Consider the following 16,002-nt stretch of genomic DNA (forward strand, 5'->3'; position numbering starts at 1 on the left):
CTAGGTCTAGCTGTGGTCCTGCGCTGGACGCGCTCCACAAACCAGCGGCGGAAAATCACTCAAGATGACAAGCTTTCCGAACGTTGCAGACGGTGTGGTCACCTGCGCACATCTGCGTGCACCTGCCTGCCCACCCCGCGCCCAGGTGCGGTCTCCCTGCGGAGCTAGGTGGCGCTGTGCTTTTACCCCTCCTTCATCGTCCTGGAATTCTCTAGGTTTGGGGTTCATTACGATTCCGGCCCACACTAACTTTGCACGGAGCAGGGGGTGACTGGAACTTGACCCAGAACCCAAGCCGAGCCACGCAGCCGGAAAGGTGCTGGCCGTGACCGCGCGCAGGCGTGTCCGCTCAGCGGGGAACAATAAAGTTGAGCGTGTTCAAAAGGGGTCCTTGTCATCCAGGGCCCTCTGGACAAGCCTGCAAAATAAGACTCCCTGAAAGTCCCTGGGGTTGGCAGGTGTCGTTGTTCTCGGGGGCGTCTTCCTCACTGGCAGTGGGACAGGACCTGCGGGGCGGCGCGAACGGCGGGCGGGCGGGCGCGGGCGGGCGCAGGCAGGAGAGGGCGGCCCGGCGATCGTCGTGGGCAGCCCTGCGAGGACCCCGGTCCCCGTGGGGCGGGCCGCCTAGTTGGGGCTACACTGACGCGTGCGATGAAGCCACGACCCGCGAGGTTCGTGGACAACAGGCTGAAGCAGCGAGTCGTGCAGGTAGATACTGTGCGCGGCCCCTTCTCGGCGGCTTCCAGGACAGGCTGGACCGGCCGCCTGTCACGGCCCGGGTCCTGGGCGGTGCGTCGGCCGCCCTTCCGCCCCGCGGAACTGCTGGGAGCCGGGGTCCGGGCGGGTGCGGCGCCTGAGGAGACGGGGAAGGGGCGAGTGCAGCCAGCGAGGGGACTGGTGCACTCCGGAGGCGACAGGACTGGACGGGGGCGGATGCAGCGCCCACGGAGTCGGGGAAAGGGCGCGTACAGCCCCGGAGGAGCTGGGACGGGGACTGGTGCAGCCCCGGAGGAGACGGGAAGGGGGTGGGTGTAGCGCCTGTGGAGACCGAGAAGGAGCGGGTGCAGCCCGAGAGGAGATAGAGAAGGAGCGGGTGCAGCTCGGGAGGAGCCGGAACGGGGTCGGTTCAGCACCTGTGGAGACGGAGAAGGAGCGGGCGCAGCGCGGGAGAGACGGGACGGGGCTAAGTGCAGCGCCTGTGGAAACGGAGAAGGAGCGGGTCCAGGCCGGGAGGAGACAGGGAAGGGGCGTGTGCAGCCCGGGAGGAGCCAGGATGGAGGCGAGTGTAGCCTGGAAGGAGCGAGGACGGCGGCGGGTGCAGCCCGGGAGTAGCTGGCAAGGGGACAGGTGCAGTCCAGGAGGAGCCGGGACGGGGGTGGGTGCTTGGCATGGATCAGACGTTGTAATAGGCTCTTGCCTACGAGTTTTTCATTTTCATACTCATCTGTAGAAAGCGGTGTGTAGTAAATGTTTTTTGCAGTGAGTGGCACTGTCTGCCAGCAGTCTTAGGAGGAGGGAGAAATTTCTCAGCACTCCGTACTCTGGGAGCTATATTTTCTTTCCCTTTTGCTTCGCTAGTGCTGTAGTCCCCTTTTCGGATGGGTCTCTTCCTTCCAAACTCTTAAGTGTTGGAAGTGCCCTGAGCTCCTGCGCTGTTTCTCTAGACTCATATTCCTCTCACCTACTTCCTAGGTGGTCTCCTCCAGTGTAAAATCTTTAAGTACTATCTATATGTTTTCTATACATTCACTAAAATTACTATAAACATAAAATTAAATATAAATATATGAGTATATAAACAGATTCAATGAAAGTATATGTACATTTAATTTTTAATTTTTATTTTTTAATATTTATTTGAGAGAGAGAGAGCATGAGTTGTGGGGGCAGGGGACAGAGGGAGAGGGAGCAGCAGACCTCCTGATAGCAGAGATCCCGATTTGGGGATGGATCCTGGAACTTGGGGATCATGACCCGAGCCTAAGGGAGACGCCTCACTGACTGAGCCACCCAGATGCCCCATATATTCACGTTAAGTACTGTCTGTATAGTCCCAAGACTCATGTGTCTAGTGTGGATTTTATTTTGAATAACCGTCTGCCTACTCAACATTTCCTCTTGAATGTCTGATGGGTATCTCCCACATCAGATCCATACTGAATATTTTGATATTTGCCTCCAAACCTGTTTTTTTCCTATTGTTTTCTGTTTCAGTAAATGACACTACCATCCATCCAGTTGTAAGGGCCAAAACCCTTAACAACCATTACCACTTCTTTGTTTTGCTTTCTGTAACCAATTAATCAGCAATTTATTCGGCTTTACCATCAAAAGATACTGCAAACCCGGACACTCCTACCCCACTGTACCTCCAGCCGTCATAGCCTAAACTGGTTTGATCTCTCCTAGTTCTACCTAAGGTCTGTTCTTTGCAGGGCAGCCAGGGAGGTTCTTTCAAAAGGAGCTTGGCAGAGGCCTGCTCAGAAAACCCCTCCGATGGACTCCCAGAGTTATCTAGAGAAAAACTCATTGTGAAGAATGTGATGTAGTCTGGCCCCTGTCTACTTTTTTGTCCTGTTTCCTTCTGCCATCCCCCTTACTTTCACTGTCGTCACCACACTGACCTCAGACCTGCCAGGCACATGACCTTCATTCCCGCAACTCACAGCTGCCTCTGAATGTTCCCACCACTGGCTGCTTTGCTGCGTTCAACCGATGTCTCAACAGTGATTCCTAATGGCTGAATCCAGTGGCCCTTACGCAGCCCTTCACCATTTCACGTTATCCATTTTTCTCTCTTGCTTTTGCTTTGGCTCATTATGAAAGCAATAGGTTCTTATGCTTTAAAATAGAAGGGTCAGAAATGCATAAAAAGGAAGAAAGAATCCCTTCATCTTCATTTCTGTAGGGGTAACCATGGCGAGTTTCTGTTGTATCTTAGTTTTGTACATGTGTACACACTTGTGTCTATATATTCGTGTGTGTGTATATGTATATATATTTATTCACACATAGAGGATCACCTGGTCTCTTGTCACTGGAGGCATTTATGCCGAGACCATTATCCTGTGTTAGGGATTCTTGAGAAGAAACTGCTGTCTGAAGTCAGGCATGCCTTGATTGGATGAGCAGCAGGCATTGAAACTTGGAAGTGGGCAGACATTCTGGGTTTAAAATCTGGCCCTGTAATTTACATGCTGCCAAGTAAGTAAGTAGCCTTTTAAAGTCTCTGAGACTTTCCTGTCTATAAAGTGGGGGAGACCAACTTCCCTCATGGGACTGTGAGTGCTGCTAGAAGAATGAGTTAGAGGCCTGCAGCAGGTGCCCAGAGCCCTCAGTTTCTTGGGAGTTTTTCCTGGTGCCTCTAGGCCAAGTAATACCTGCTGGGTCTGTTTATTAAACAGTTAGATTAAAGCCACTTCCTGACTATTTAATCCAAGTAACTTAGTAGCTTTTTGAAATAAGTGATTTATAAAAATGGGAAAATTAATATTGTGTTTCATTCTTAAATAATCATACATGAGTGGGGTTTGTATGCCCTTTGGGTCAGATTGACTCTGATGTTCTCATATCTGATTCCACATTAAATTTTGCAAGGAATTTACTTACAGCAACTGCTGAAAATCCAGTTTTGCAAAGATCTGACATCATCAAAAAATGATTTAATATTGAAACCATGAGTTGTCTCTGGCTAGCAGTTCCTGCAGTATTGGACAGGTGGCAGATATTATGATGCTCCCTCAGACTTAAATAGCCCTTCATGCCCTTGTGAGCTTAGTGCTTTGTTCTGGGGTATTTGGGAATTTCGAGTGTTATAAGCCTTCACTTACTACCTTATAGCTATTCTAGTTATTGGTACCATGCTATCATAGTGATTAATAATGTTAAATTCTCTGATTCCAGGCTTGATAATTATGTAGTGATTTTTTTATATTTCTGATACGCTTAATAATGAAGAGTTTACATTAAAGCATAAATGTTTGAATACCTCAATCTCTGATTAAAATCACTGAGTTTAGAATAGTGTTGAACATTTGTCTTATTTTCTGTTCTAGTACCTCACCAGTAACAAATGTGACAAATATGTGGACATTGAAGTCTTAGCATCTGATTTACAAAGAATGTACAGGTAAAGAGATGTAATCTCCAGATTCATGCCTTTATTTTTAGTTTCCATCCAACAATCCAGTTGATATTAATCACTGCTGGCATTTATTCACCAGTCCAAAAGTTTAGAATTCAGTCTAGGTATACAAAGATTTATCAATTACCTATTGTATGCAAGATGCCGTCCTTGTTACTAAGGGAAATGGCTGCTGCTTCCCTTTCAGTACCTTACAGTCTGGTCAGGAGTATTGCCTTTTTTCCTGTCTCATTAAAGAATTAAAACCATCAGGTATGATCTCCCTGAGCTTCCTGACTACCTTGAAACATCTCTAGGCTTCCCCCTAAAGATTCAGTTTTTTTCTTCTGTCTCTAACTTCACCTTTCCTGATACCTCACTCCATGAATTATCATCACTTTGTATATTTCAGACCCTCTGTTTTCTTTTTCTCGGTATACTAGTTTGCTAGGACTGCCATAAAAAAGTATCGGACAGGGCGCCTTGGTGGTTCATTCGTTAAGCATCTGCCTTTGGCTCAGGTCATGATCCCAGGGTCCTGGGATCAAGCCCGGCATCAGGCTTCCCTCAGAGCCTGCTTCTCTCTCTGCCACTACCCTTGCTTGTGTTCCCTCTCTTGCTGTGTCTCTTTCTGTCAAATAAATAAGTAAAATCTTTAAAAAAAAAAAAAAAAGAAAGAAAAAAATGAATCTGAGGTAGGGGACCTTAAACTACAGAAGCTTAAAGTCTCACAGTTGTGGGGCAGGAAGTCAGGGATCATTCAAGGCTCTGCCAGGGTTGGTTTCTCCTGAGGTCTCTCCTGGCCTTGCAGGTGACTGTCTTCTTCCTGTGTCCTCACCTACTCTTTCCTCTGTGCATGTAGACCTGTATCCTAGTCTCTTTCTCTTTTAAGATTTTATTTCTAAGTGTTCTCTATACCCAGTGTGGGGCTCAAACTCAGAACCGTGAGATTAGCAATCACGTGCTCCACCGACTGAGCCAATCAGGTGCCCCTCTTACTCTTATAAAAACACCAGTTGTATTGGATTAGTTTGCTTCATTGCTTTGTCCTGTGGGCCCACTAGGATGGCCGCCCTGCCCTTAAGAGGGACAGTGCCACTTGCCAGATCTGGACTCCTGGGCCAAAGGCAGTGGTGGCAGCCCTCCAACCTCTGAGCCTCCTTTAGAGTCATTCATACCTTTCCTTGAAGGGTCATGCGTGTCCACAGCTGATGACCCCTCCTGTATAATCTTAGAACTTCAGTCGCATCCCTTCACTTCATCTTTCCTGTCTCTTCCAGTACAAGCTGCCAGTAGTTCTGATGCTGTAACCCCATTTCTTTTTTTTTTAATAGATTATTTATTTATTTGACCGAAATCACAAGTAGGCAGAGAGGCAGGCAGAGAGAGAGAGAGGAGGAAGCAGGCTACTGGCTGAGCATAGAGCCTGATGTGGGGCTCGATCCATCCCAGGACCCTGGGATCATGACCTGAGCCAAAGGCAGAAGCTTTAACCCACTGAGCCACCCAGGCGCCCCATAATCCCATTTCTTTCTTTTTTTTTTTTTTTAAAGATTTTATTTACTTGACAGAGAGAGAGAGAGATCACAAGTAGGCAGAGAGGCAGGCAGAGAGAGAGGGGGAAGCAGACTCCCCGCTGAGCAGAGAACCCCATGTGGGGCTCGATCCCAGGACCCTGAGATCATGACCTGACCCGAAGGCTGAGGCCTAACCCACTGAGCCACCCAGATGCCACTGTAACCCCATTTCTTTTTTCTTTTTCTTTTTCTTTTTTTTTTTTTAAAGATTTTATTTATTTATTTCACATGTAGGCAGAGAGGCAGGCAGAGAGAGGAGGAAGCAGGCTCCCCACTGAGCAGAGAGCCCGATGTAGGGCTCAATCTCAGGACCCTGAGACCACAACCTGAGCCGAAGGCAGAGGCTTAACCCACTGAGCCACCCAGGTGCCCCTGTAACCCCATTTCTAATCAAGAAAAATTTATGGGGTCCCTGGGTGGATCAGTTGGTTAAGTGTCTAACCTTCGGCTCAGGCCCTGTGTTGAGCTCCTTGCTCAGTGGGGAGTCTCCTTCCTCTGCCTCTGCTTCTTCCCCTGCTCATGTTATCTCTCTCTTTCTCTGTCTCTCTGAAATACATAAAATTTTAAAAGAAAAAAATTTATAGTAGTGAAATGTAAACTCATAATTTCCTTGAAAATAAGCTTTTTTTTTTTTTTAAGGATTTTTATTTGTCAGAGAGAGAGAGTGAAAATAAGCTTACGGTCAGGATGAATACAGTGACATACTTACATACTTGTGCAAATTAATGTGATCAATTTAGATTGAGTCTAATGGGAAAACGTTGGTGGAGACCACTGTACTAAGATTCTTTTTATGTTTTTCAGTATAGACTACGGTCGAAGAAAAAGAAATGCTTTTAGGATTCAGGTAGAAAAAGGTGAGTCTTTTAGTGTTAGAACTGAATTATTAATGAAGTTAAAGAATTGTTTTAGGTCATGACATTTTTCTCTTTGTTTCAGTATTTAATATAATTACTAGTGAGAAAGAACTTAAGGATCTAACAGAATTGGAAGATGAACATCTGGCAAAAAGAGCAAGACAAGGCGAAGACGATAATGAGTAAGGATTACAGAAAAGGAACTGTTTTTCTTAAGCAGGAGCCCAGTCACATTGCATTTCTATTTGCAAAATTTTCAGTGGCTCTTCATCGCCAGCGTTGGCTACTTATAATGCTTAATCTGTCTCCAGTTCTTTGCTTCAGGCCTGCTGAATACTCACAGTTGCCCAAAGAGGACACATTTTTGTGCCTTTGTATGATTGGCTTTCTGTAACTCCCACCCAGCCTTCAAGACGCCACATTAGTGCCTTTGTTGGGCCATCTTAGATGCCTTTCTGTAGATTTCCTTAACTCCTATTTATAGATATAATTTGTGATGTTGCTTGTTATATGGTGTTGAGATTGTTATGTATGTATCTGCAACAGACCCATCTCATTATCTGTGTTTTCCTCTGCCCTAATACAATACAGATATGTAAAAAGGTACCAACTAATTTTGTCATTTAAGTAATAATATTGAGAGTTTTTATCATGAATGGGTATTACATTTTCAAATGCTCTTTATGCACTTAATGAAGGATTTTGCTATGTTTTTTCCCTTTGTTCTATTAATTTGGTGAATTATGTTGATTTTTTTGAGTGTTAAGCGGGTCTTACATCCTGGGAAACACCCTACTTGGTCCTGATGTATTATCCTTCTTAGATATTGGAAAATTCTGTTTGCTAATCTTTTTTTGTATGTGGTTATGTCTCTATTCATACTGGTGTGCATTTTTTTCTTTTAAAGATTTTGTTTATTTAACAGAGAGACAGCAAGAGAAGGAACACGAGCAGGAGGAGTGGAAGAGGGAGCCCTTTGCAAGGGTCTGTCTCAGGATCCTGGGATCATGACCTAAGCTGAAGGCAGATGCTTAATGACTACCACCAGGCACCCCCATTTCTTTCCTCTTTTGCAGTGTCTTCATCAAGTTTTGGTATTAGGGTTATACTGACTTCATAATATTAGCTGGAAAATGTTTTTTTGTCTCTATTTGATGAAAAAGTTAGCGTAGTATTGTTGTTCTCTCTTAGTTTGTTAGAATTCACCTAGAATTCATGTTGACCTAGAGGCTTCTTTTTGGAAGGGGTTTAGATAACATTTATTTTTGCTAGATCTAGGGCTCTTCCTATCTTTTTTTTCTTTTTTCAGTGTTGGTAAATTGTGCTTTTAAGGGAACATTTCCATTTCAGCTAGGGTGTGGAATTTGTTGGCATAAAGTTCAAGATAACCCTCTCATTTTCCTTTTAATGTCTATAGTATTGTGTTGGTAGCTCCTTTTCACTTTGCTGCCTTTTCATTTGGATTTACCATCATTTTCTTAACTAGTTCAACATTTGGTTCTTTCCAGTTTTGCACTATCGTGCACATAGTAAATAATCCTTTAGGACATATCTTTATATACATTTTTTTAAAGATTTTACTTATTTATTTGACAGAGAGCACAAGCAAGGAGAGTGGCAGGCAGAGAGAGGGAGAAGCAGGCTTTGTACTAAGCAGGGAGCCCTATGTGGGGCTTGATCCCAGGAACTTGGGATCAGGACCCGAGCCAAAGGCAGACACCAACTGAGCCACCCAGGCACCCCCATTTCTTTGTGTTTTTTTAATGTTAAATTCTTGAAGTGGTTTTTCTAGGGTCAAAGATACATTTTTGAGATTTCTGATACATTTGGAGTTGTCTTCCAAACAGTTGTCTGGGTTCATACTCCCAGCAGCTTTGTATAAAAAGTGCATTTCTTTTCTTTTCTTCTTTTTTTTTAAGATTTTATTTATTTCTTGGATTGAGAGAGACAGGGAAAGAGTGAGCACAAGCAGAGGGAACAGCAGGCAGAGAGAGAAATAGACTTCCTGCTGAGGAGCAGCCTGATGCAGAACTCGATCCCAGGACGCTGGGATCATGAGCCGAAGGCAGATGTATAACCGACTGAGCCACCCAGGTGTCCCTAAAGAGTGCATTTCTATGCACCCCTGTGGTCCTAGTAGTACTATTCTTTAATCTTTGCCAGCTTCCTAGGTGAAAATTGATATATTTTTATTTGTAGTTTTTTGATAACTTGTGAAGTTCAATTTTTTTTTGACTGTTAAATCTTTTTTCTGTTAGTTGCTTGCTTATGGGTTTTGTCTCTTCATTTGAGAGGTATTTGAATTTTCCATCTTAGTTGTCAGATATATTTGTATAAAATAATACTACCTTTTATAGGTATCGCACATGCTTGTTCCATTCTGCCATTTGTTTTTTATTTTTGTTTAAAGTGTCTTTTGGGGCACCTGGATGGTTCAGTTGGTTAAGCAGCTGCCTTCGGCTCAGGTCATGATCTTAGGCTCCTGGGTTCAAGTCTTGTATCGGGCTGCCTGCTCAGCAGGGAGCCTGCTTCTCCCTCTCCCTCTCCCTCTGCCTCTGCCCTTAATGCCCTGCTCATGTTCTCTCTCCCTCCCCTGTCTCAAATAAATAAATAAATAAATAAAATCTTTTTTAAAAAGTGTCTTTTGATTAGAGAACTCCTGCATCATTACCTAGTCCAATCTGTCAGTCTTTATGGTTGATGCTGATATACTTAGAAAGATCTGTCACAGGAGTATATGGGATAATTACTGTACTTTTGCTTATTTATTTACAGCTTTATATTTAACTCTTTAGTCTGCTTGTATTTGTAGGGTGTGACTCATAGGCAAAATGGATTTTTTTTCCTAAATAGTTGAATAATTCACCTTCTTTACATTGATTAGAAATGCCCAAACTTATATTATTAGAATTTAATGAATAACAAGAGAATTCATGTCTTAATTATAAAAGTGGGTCATAACATTCATGTAAGCCTTTTTGCTTAAAAAGAGTCCTTTACTTACTAATTATTTTCTAAAGACATTTGATTAAATAGTAGCAGGGTCCTATAGTTTCCTGAAGCTATTAAGTATCAACTCTGGGTTGTGATGAACTGAGACTGCATTTTCAGTTTGTACTTGTTAGGATTTATGCCTGTTCCTTACTGTAGGATATGAAAACCTCTGTGTATGTTCATTACTCATGGACAGACTTGGGAAAGCTGCACTTCATCACGTGGCTGGGTCATATAGAATTTGTTAATTTGTTACTTAGTTATTTAATTATGGCTTGCTGGAATATTTCCCATTTTTTGGCATCTGATATTCCTAATGAGACCCTTGGGTCAGATAGGAATTTGTATTTCACTTTTATTAATTGCTAGGATTAAGATAACCACAATTTATTAAGCATTTATTATGTACTCTAAGGACTTGGTGAGCTTCTGTTGAATCTTCTAATAAGCCAGTGAGGTGGATATTATTTATTCTCCCTCTTTATAGTTAGGGAAGCAGGTCCTCATAGAGATTAAGTAGAAGCTAGTAACCACACTGTTGAATGTTGAATCCAGATTTCTCTTAACTCCAAAGCCTGGACTGTTAACCACCATATTTTGCCTTAGTGTATATATATTTTTAAATTTTTATTTATTTTTTAATTTCTTTTCCGTGTTCCAGAATTCATTGTTTATGAACCACACCCAGTGCTCCATGCAATATGTGCCCTCCATAACACCCAGCACCAGGCTCACCCAACCTCCCACTCCACTCCCCTCCCCTCCAAAACCCTCGGTTTGTTTCTCAGAGTCCATAGTCTCTCCTGGTTCGTTTCCCCCTCCGATTTCTCCCAACTCCCTTCTCTCCGTCTCCCCATGTCCTCCGTGTTATTTCTTATGCTCCACAAGTAAGTGAAACCGTATGATAATTGATTCTCTCTGCTTGACTTATTTCATTTAGCATAATCTCTTCCAGTCCTGTCCATGTTGATACAAAAGTTGGGTATTCATCCTTTCTGATGGAGGCATAATATTACATAGTATATATGGACCATATCTTCTTTATCCATTGTCCATTGAAGGGCATCTTGGTTCTTTGCATAGTTTGGCGATTATGGCCATTGCTGCTATGGGGTACAGATGGGGTACAGATGGCCCTTCTTTTCACTACATCTCTATCTTTGGGGTAAATACCCAGTAGTGTCTTAGTATATTTTTTTGTTTGGGTAGTAAATTTTTTAGGATGTGGGAGAAAAGCCTTTAAAATGTTTCTTTTCGGGGTGCCTGGGTGGCTCAGTGGGTTAAAGCCTCTGCCTTTGGCTCGGGTCATGATCCCGGGGTCCTGGGATCGAGCCCCGCATCGGGCTTTCTGCTCAGCAGGGAACCTGCTTCCTCCTCTCTCTCTGCCTGCCTCTCTGCCTACTTGTGATCTCTGTCTGTCAAATAAATTAATTAAATCTTTAAAAAAAATTTAAAAAAATGTTTCTTTTCCTCTTCTCACTGAGGTATACTGAAAGCTATTCAGATGATGATTCAAATATGGAAGACTACCCAGATCCACAGGTAAGTCAGACATTTAATGGACCCATTTTGATTTTTTTAAAAAATCATTATGAACACTTCTTTAAAAAATCAGTGTGGAATAGAATAAGAGACTTTGAACACCTCCGTCAGTAAATAATTGAAAACTTTCTATGTATAGTGTTGAAGAATTCTCCAGATGGCCATCCTTTCAGTATTTGTGTTTATGGCTTATTTTATAAGGAGGAAAGGGGAAGAGAGTGGCCAGAAATAAGGGCATATGGGAAGAGAAAGGGGAATTATCAGTAAAAATTGAGAAAAGGATACATTTTCTGTCAAAGAGCTGAATTTCCAAGAAGTAGGCTTTGATTGAAGGGAGATGTAGAAATAATATGCCAGATGATTTGTAATTTACTGTATTTTTTCCCTAATGGTAATTCAGTTCTTAAATTTATTAACAAAGTTAGAATGATAGTGAGTTCTATCTGATTCTGTATTGAATTGATGGGATAGTAGTGACTCTCCTTGACAACCAGCTTATTTTTACACCTGATTCTGTTGTATTTTTTTTTTATTTTTAATTAATTGTTTTATTTTTTTAAGAATATTTTTGTTTATTTATTTGACAGAGAGAGAGATCACAAGTAGGCAGAGACGGGCAGAGAGAGAGGGGAAGCAGGCTCCCCACCGAGCAGAGAGCCCGATGTGGGGTTCAATCCTAGGACCCTGAGACTATGACCTGAGCCGAAGGTAGAGGCTCAACCCACTGAACCACCCAGGTGTCCCACTGTTGTTTTTTTTTTTTTTTTAAGATTTTATTTATTTATTTGACAGAGATCACAAGTAGGCAGAGAGGCAGGCAGAGAGAGGTGGGGGGAAGCAGACTCCCCGCTGAGCAGATAGCCTGATGCGGGGCTCGATCCCAGGACCCTGGGACCATGACCCAAGCTGAAGGCAGAGGTGGCCTGAGGCACCCAGGCGCTCCCACTGTTGTATTTTTTAAAAAGGAGTTTACTTGCTTGATTTTATTTAACTTTTTATTTAACATTTGTGAATTGGTGCATTAACTTGAGGTGAAGTGGGGGGACATCATTTGTGAACAGTAAATGTTTGTTTGTGAAGCATCTTATTGTGAACCCCTGTGTTTTCTGGCTGAAATGCTGTGAGAGAAGGTGGGTAGTGGAATTTACAGGTAACCAGCTTCCCATGAGTACCTTCAAGTAATTCATGCTGATGTCATGTTTCTGCCAGGCAGCAAATCACATGAACAGCTCCCTACTCTCCTTATATCGGAAAGGACATTCTGATTCTGTTTCAAGTACTCCCGAGATGGAGCCCAGAGAAACCACTGGTTCGACCCCATGGACACCTTCAGGAACAGGCTCCATCCCATTAAAGACCCCGGTCAGAGGTTCTGAGGGAGGGTGGTTTATCGACAGAACTGGTGGAAAGATGGACCTGACAGATGAGAAGAGTAATCACAAGAAGCCAGGATCTGAGATAGAGGTATTTTTGTAGTGGAATTTTAGCCCTAAGTAGTTGGAGCACATTACCACCTTTTCACTTTATGTAACATCAGCAGATTCTTGTGTTTCTTGAAGGGCATGGGGATTTGGAAGCATACAGAGAATGAGGTCATGTCGCCACCATTTCTGTTCAGGTCTAAGCCTTAACTACTGAAATAACCTCCCCCCAGTTTATTCTCCATATGCAGAGCAGGGAGCCCATTGCAGGACTAGATCCCAGGACCCCGAGATCATGCCTTAGCTGATGTCAGACACTTAACTGACTGAGCCATCCAGGCACCCCACAGTTGTTGTTTTTACAAGTCAGATTGTTCCCATTCATGTATTAAAAATGGCTTTGTTCAGTCTAATCCAGGGCCTTACAGTAGCCAGGAAAATTGTGCACACGGCTGCCCTACTGGCTCTTCAGTCATCTCAGCCACTGTGGCCTTGAATATCCCATGCATGCTAACCTGGGGCCTGTGCACTTGTGCTTCTATCTGGAACTGTCCTCAGATTTCTGTGACTCATATCTTCTTTCCCTGTAATCTTGTCAGTGTCCTTTTCTGATGTGTAAAATATCCCGTAGTTGGATACTGTTTTTCTGACTCCCCTTCATCTCCTTTTTGTCAAGCACTTAGGACCACTTAAACTTACTGAGTAATTCTCTAGTTGGGTTTTTTCTTTGACTTTCCTCACTAGAACATCAGCTTCAGGGGAATAGGACCTTTGGTTTATTTAATAGTGTCTCCCTGGCTAAAATGCAGCTAATGGGGGCACCCGGGTGGCTCAGTTGAGGTCTGAACCTTGACTTTGGTTCTGGTCATAGTCTCAGGGTCCTGGGATCGAGCACAACATAGGGCTCTGCTCTGGGCAAGGAGCCTGCTTGAGAGTCTCTCTCTCTCTCTCTGCCCCTCCCCTACTCATGCACACGTGTGCATGCTCTCTCTCTCTCTCTCTGTCTCTGTCTCATTCTCTCTAAAATAAATAACTAAAATCTCAAAAAAAAATGCATCTGACATATAGTTGTCACTTTGTTGAATTAGTGCCTAATGAGCCTTCCAAGGTGCATTTACCAGTGCGGGTTAAAAAATAGGTACTTTGGGCATGTGTTAGAGAAAGTTGGTTGTTCTGGGAGGAAGGGAAGTTAGTGCTAAACCAGTGTGTGACTCACTTTGAGCCTAGGGTAATAACTTGAGGGAGCCTGCCCAAATAGTACACCATGAAAATACAGTGTAAGCAGTGTAAGTAGATACCCTTTTTTTTTTTTTTTTTTTTTTTTTTTTTTTCAAAAAAAAACCTTTCTAAGTTCCACCCAGGGATCCAGGGTCCTGGAATTGAGTCCCACATCAGGCTCCCTGCTCAGCGGGAAACCTGCTTCTCCCACTCCATCTCCCCCTGCTTGTGTTCCCTCTCTTGCTGTCTCTCTGTCAAATAAATAAAATCTTTAAAAAAAAAAAAAGGAAAGAAAGAAATATTGGTGCTATGATTTCCAGTAGGGCATATCAAAACTTCTTTTCTTTCCAGGATTCCAAGGATGCTTCTCTTCTGGAGAGTAGTGAAAAAAGGAAAGGTAGGCTGAAGAGCAAAGGAAGCAAAAGGAAGAAAGACCTTCAGGAAGCAGATGGAGAAATAGAAGCTGTCCTGAAGCGGAAAGGTGCGCTGCGAGTCCTGGGGGGTAGGTGGGGGGCTGACCAGTGGGCTCAGGGAGTGGCGTCCTCAGTCCTAGCCCTCGTGCCTGGACCTGCCGTGTGCAGCGATGTCTGTGAGAAAAATCTTCACTGTTTCATGGACCTTGGTTTCCTTAGACATTATTCAGTAGAATTCTGAGTTACTACTGAATCACTAATCTTTTCATCTCTTTTGTGTACAAGCTAAAGCCAAGGAGCTAGAGTTACAAGTCTCCAAGGTGAAGTTTGAAGACGTCGGAGGCAATGATACGACATTAAAGGTTAGTTCGAGTGCAGAATTTTACTGAGATGGGCTTATTGCCAATCTGTTACTCCAACAAAGTCTGCCTCTTTGTTTCTAGTAAGAACTGGGGGTGGAAAGGAGTCTAGGGAGGGGAGAAGGGCAAACCCGGCTTGTACCTTCAGGGTGCTGAGGGGGAAAGAAGTATAGTACCTTCCACTTCACCACGACTGGAATTATAGTGTATGGAAGATACGTGTTTTGTGAGTGGTACTCTGTTCCACTTCCCATGCGTCATGTCCGTGATGCCGCGAGGTGGGTGCTCTGACAGCTGGGGGCGGAGGGCATGGAGAGGGTCCTCCACCAGGCACCAGAGCTGGGCTGCAGCCTTGGCTTCAGGCTAGTTGGAGGACAGGCTGATTGCTTCCATGGGGTTCACTCTCCTCTTGGGCCGAGAAAGATGTCTTTCCTGTCTGTTCCCTGCCAGGAAGTCTGCAAGATGCTCATCCACATGCGTCACCCTGAGGTGTACTGCCACCTGGGCGCCACCCCGCCACGCGGAGTCCTGCTGCACGGGCCGCCGGGCTGTGGGAAGACCTTGCTGGCGCACGCCATTGCTGGGGTGAGCTTGGTCTTTGACTCTGTGGCTTTTGGTCCTTGTGTCCTTGTTGTTCCTCTTCGGTCAACCTGAACCAGACTCGGCATCTTCTCTGGAGGATCAATCCTTCTCCATTGTTTTTTATTTTTTGTTTTTTTTTTAAAGATTTTATTTATCCATTGGACAGACAGTAGTAGTAGACACAAGTAGGCAGAGAGGCAGGCAGAGAGAGAGGAAGGGAAGCAGGCTCCCCGCTGAGCAGAGAGCCCGATGTGGGTCTCCATCCCAGGACCTTGGGATCATGACCTGAGCCGAAGGCAGAGGCTTTAACCCACTGAGCCACCCAGGTGCCCCTCTCCATTGTTTTTTTTTTTAAGATTTTATTTATTTATTTGACACACAGAGAAGGGGCACAGGCAGGGGCATCTGGGGCAGGTAGAAGGAGAGGGAGACTCCCCGCTGAGCAGGGAGCAGGGTTCGGGGCTCTATCCCAGGACCCTGAGATCATGACCTGAACCGAAGGCAGACATCTAACCACCTGAGCCACCCAGGTGTCCTGATTCCTCTCCATTTTTCCCTCTTTCCTGCTGTTGTGTGCTTTAATGCAGCCAGTTACTTAGATGGCAAGGGTTGGGTGGGAAGCAAAGTGATGTGGCTATAAACAGCCTTTTTTTTTAAACACACAATTTATGTTTTGGCTACTTTCTTTCCCTTTAAGCCAGTGCTTCTTAAAAGCAGTAAATAAGAAAATGAAGGATCGTATTGTTTTTCACAGAACTAAATTTACTCAAAATTTCCATTCAGAGTCATATTCCTACACTTTTTTTTTAAGGTTTTCTTTCTTAATTTTTAAATAATCAAGAGATCAAGAGTCAAACGCTCCATCGACTGAGCTGGCCAGGCACCCCATGTTCTTGTACTTTTTAATATGAAAATA

General features: G+C 44.0%; 1 protein-coding gene across 3 annotated transcripts in view; it reads left to right on the forward strand.

Annotated features, from left to right (window-relative positions):
* The first annotated feature begins 610 nt into the window (after positions 1–610).
* Positions 611–16,002, forward strand: part of NVL (nuclear VCP like) — a 103,649-nt gene continuing 88,257 nt past the window's right edge. For 2 of the 3 annotated variants that reach the window (XM_044267429.1, XM_044267430.1), the window contains exons 1-9: positions 611–708; positions 4,056–4,129; positions 6,505–6,557; positions 6,640–6,739; positions 11,036–11,093; positions 12,303–12,557; positions 14,084–14,213; positions 14,431–14,507; positions 14,955–15,089. In XM_044267429.1, the coding sequence (XP_044123364.1) occupies positions 652–708; positions 4,056–4,129; positions 6,505–6,557; positions 6,640–6,739; positions 11,036–11,093; positions 12,303–12,557; positions 14,084–14,213; positions 14,431–14,507; positions 14,955–15,089 (939 nt within the window). In that variant the 5' untranslated portion in view covers positions 611–651. The remainder of the gene's footprint in view (positions 709–4,055; positions 4,130–6,504; positions 6,558–6,639; positions 6,740–11,035; positions 11,094–12,302; positions 12,558–14,083; positions 14,214–14,430; positions 14,508–14,954; positions 15,090–16,002) is intronic. The other variant, XM_044267431.1, reaches the window with a different exon arrangement.

Source organism: Neovison vison, chromosome 10, assembly GCF_020171115.1.
Source record: "Neovison vison isolate M4711 chromosome 10, ASM_NN_V1, whole genome shotgun sequence".
NCBI classification, from domain to species: Eukaryota; Metazoa; Chordata; class Mammalia; order Carnivora; family Mustelidae; genus Neogale; species Neogale vison.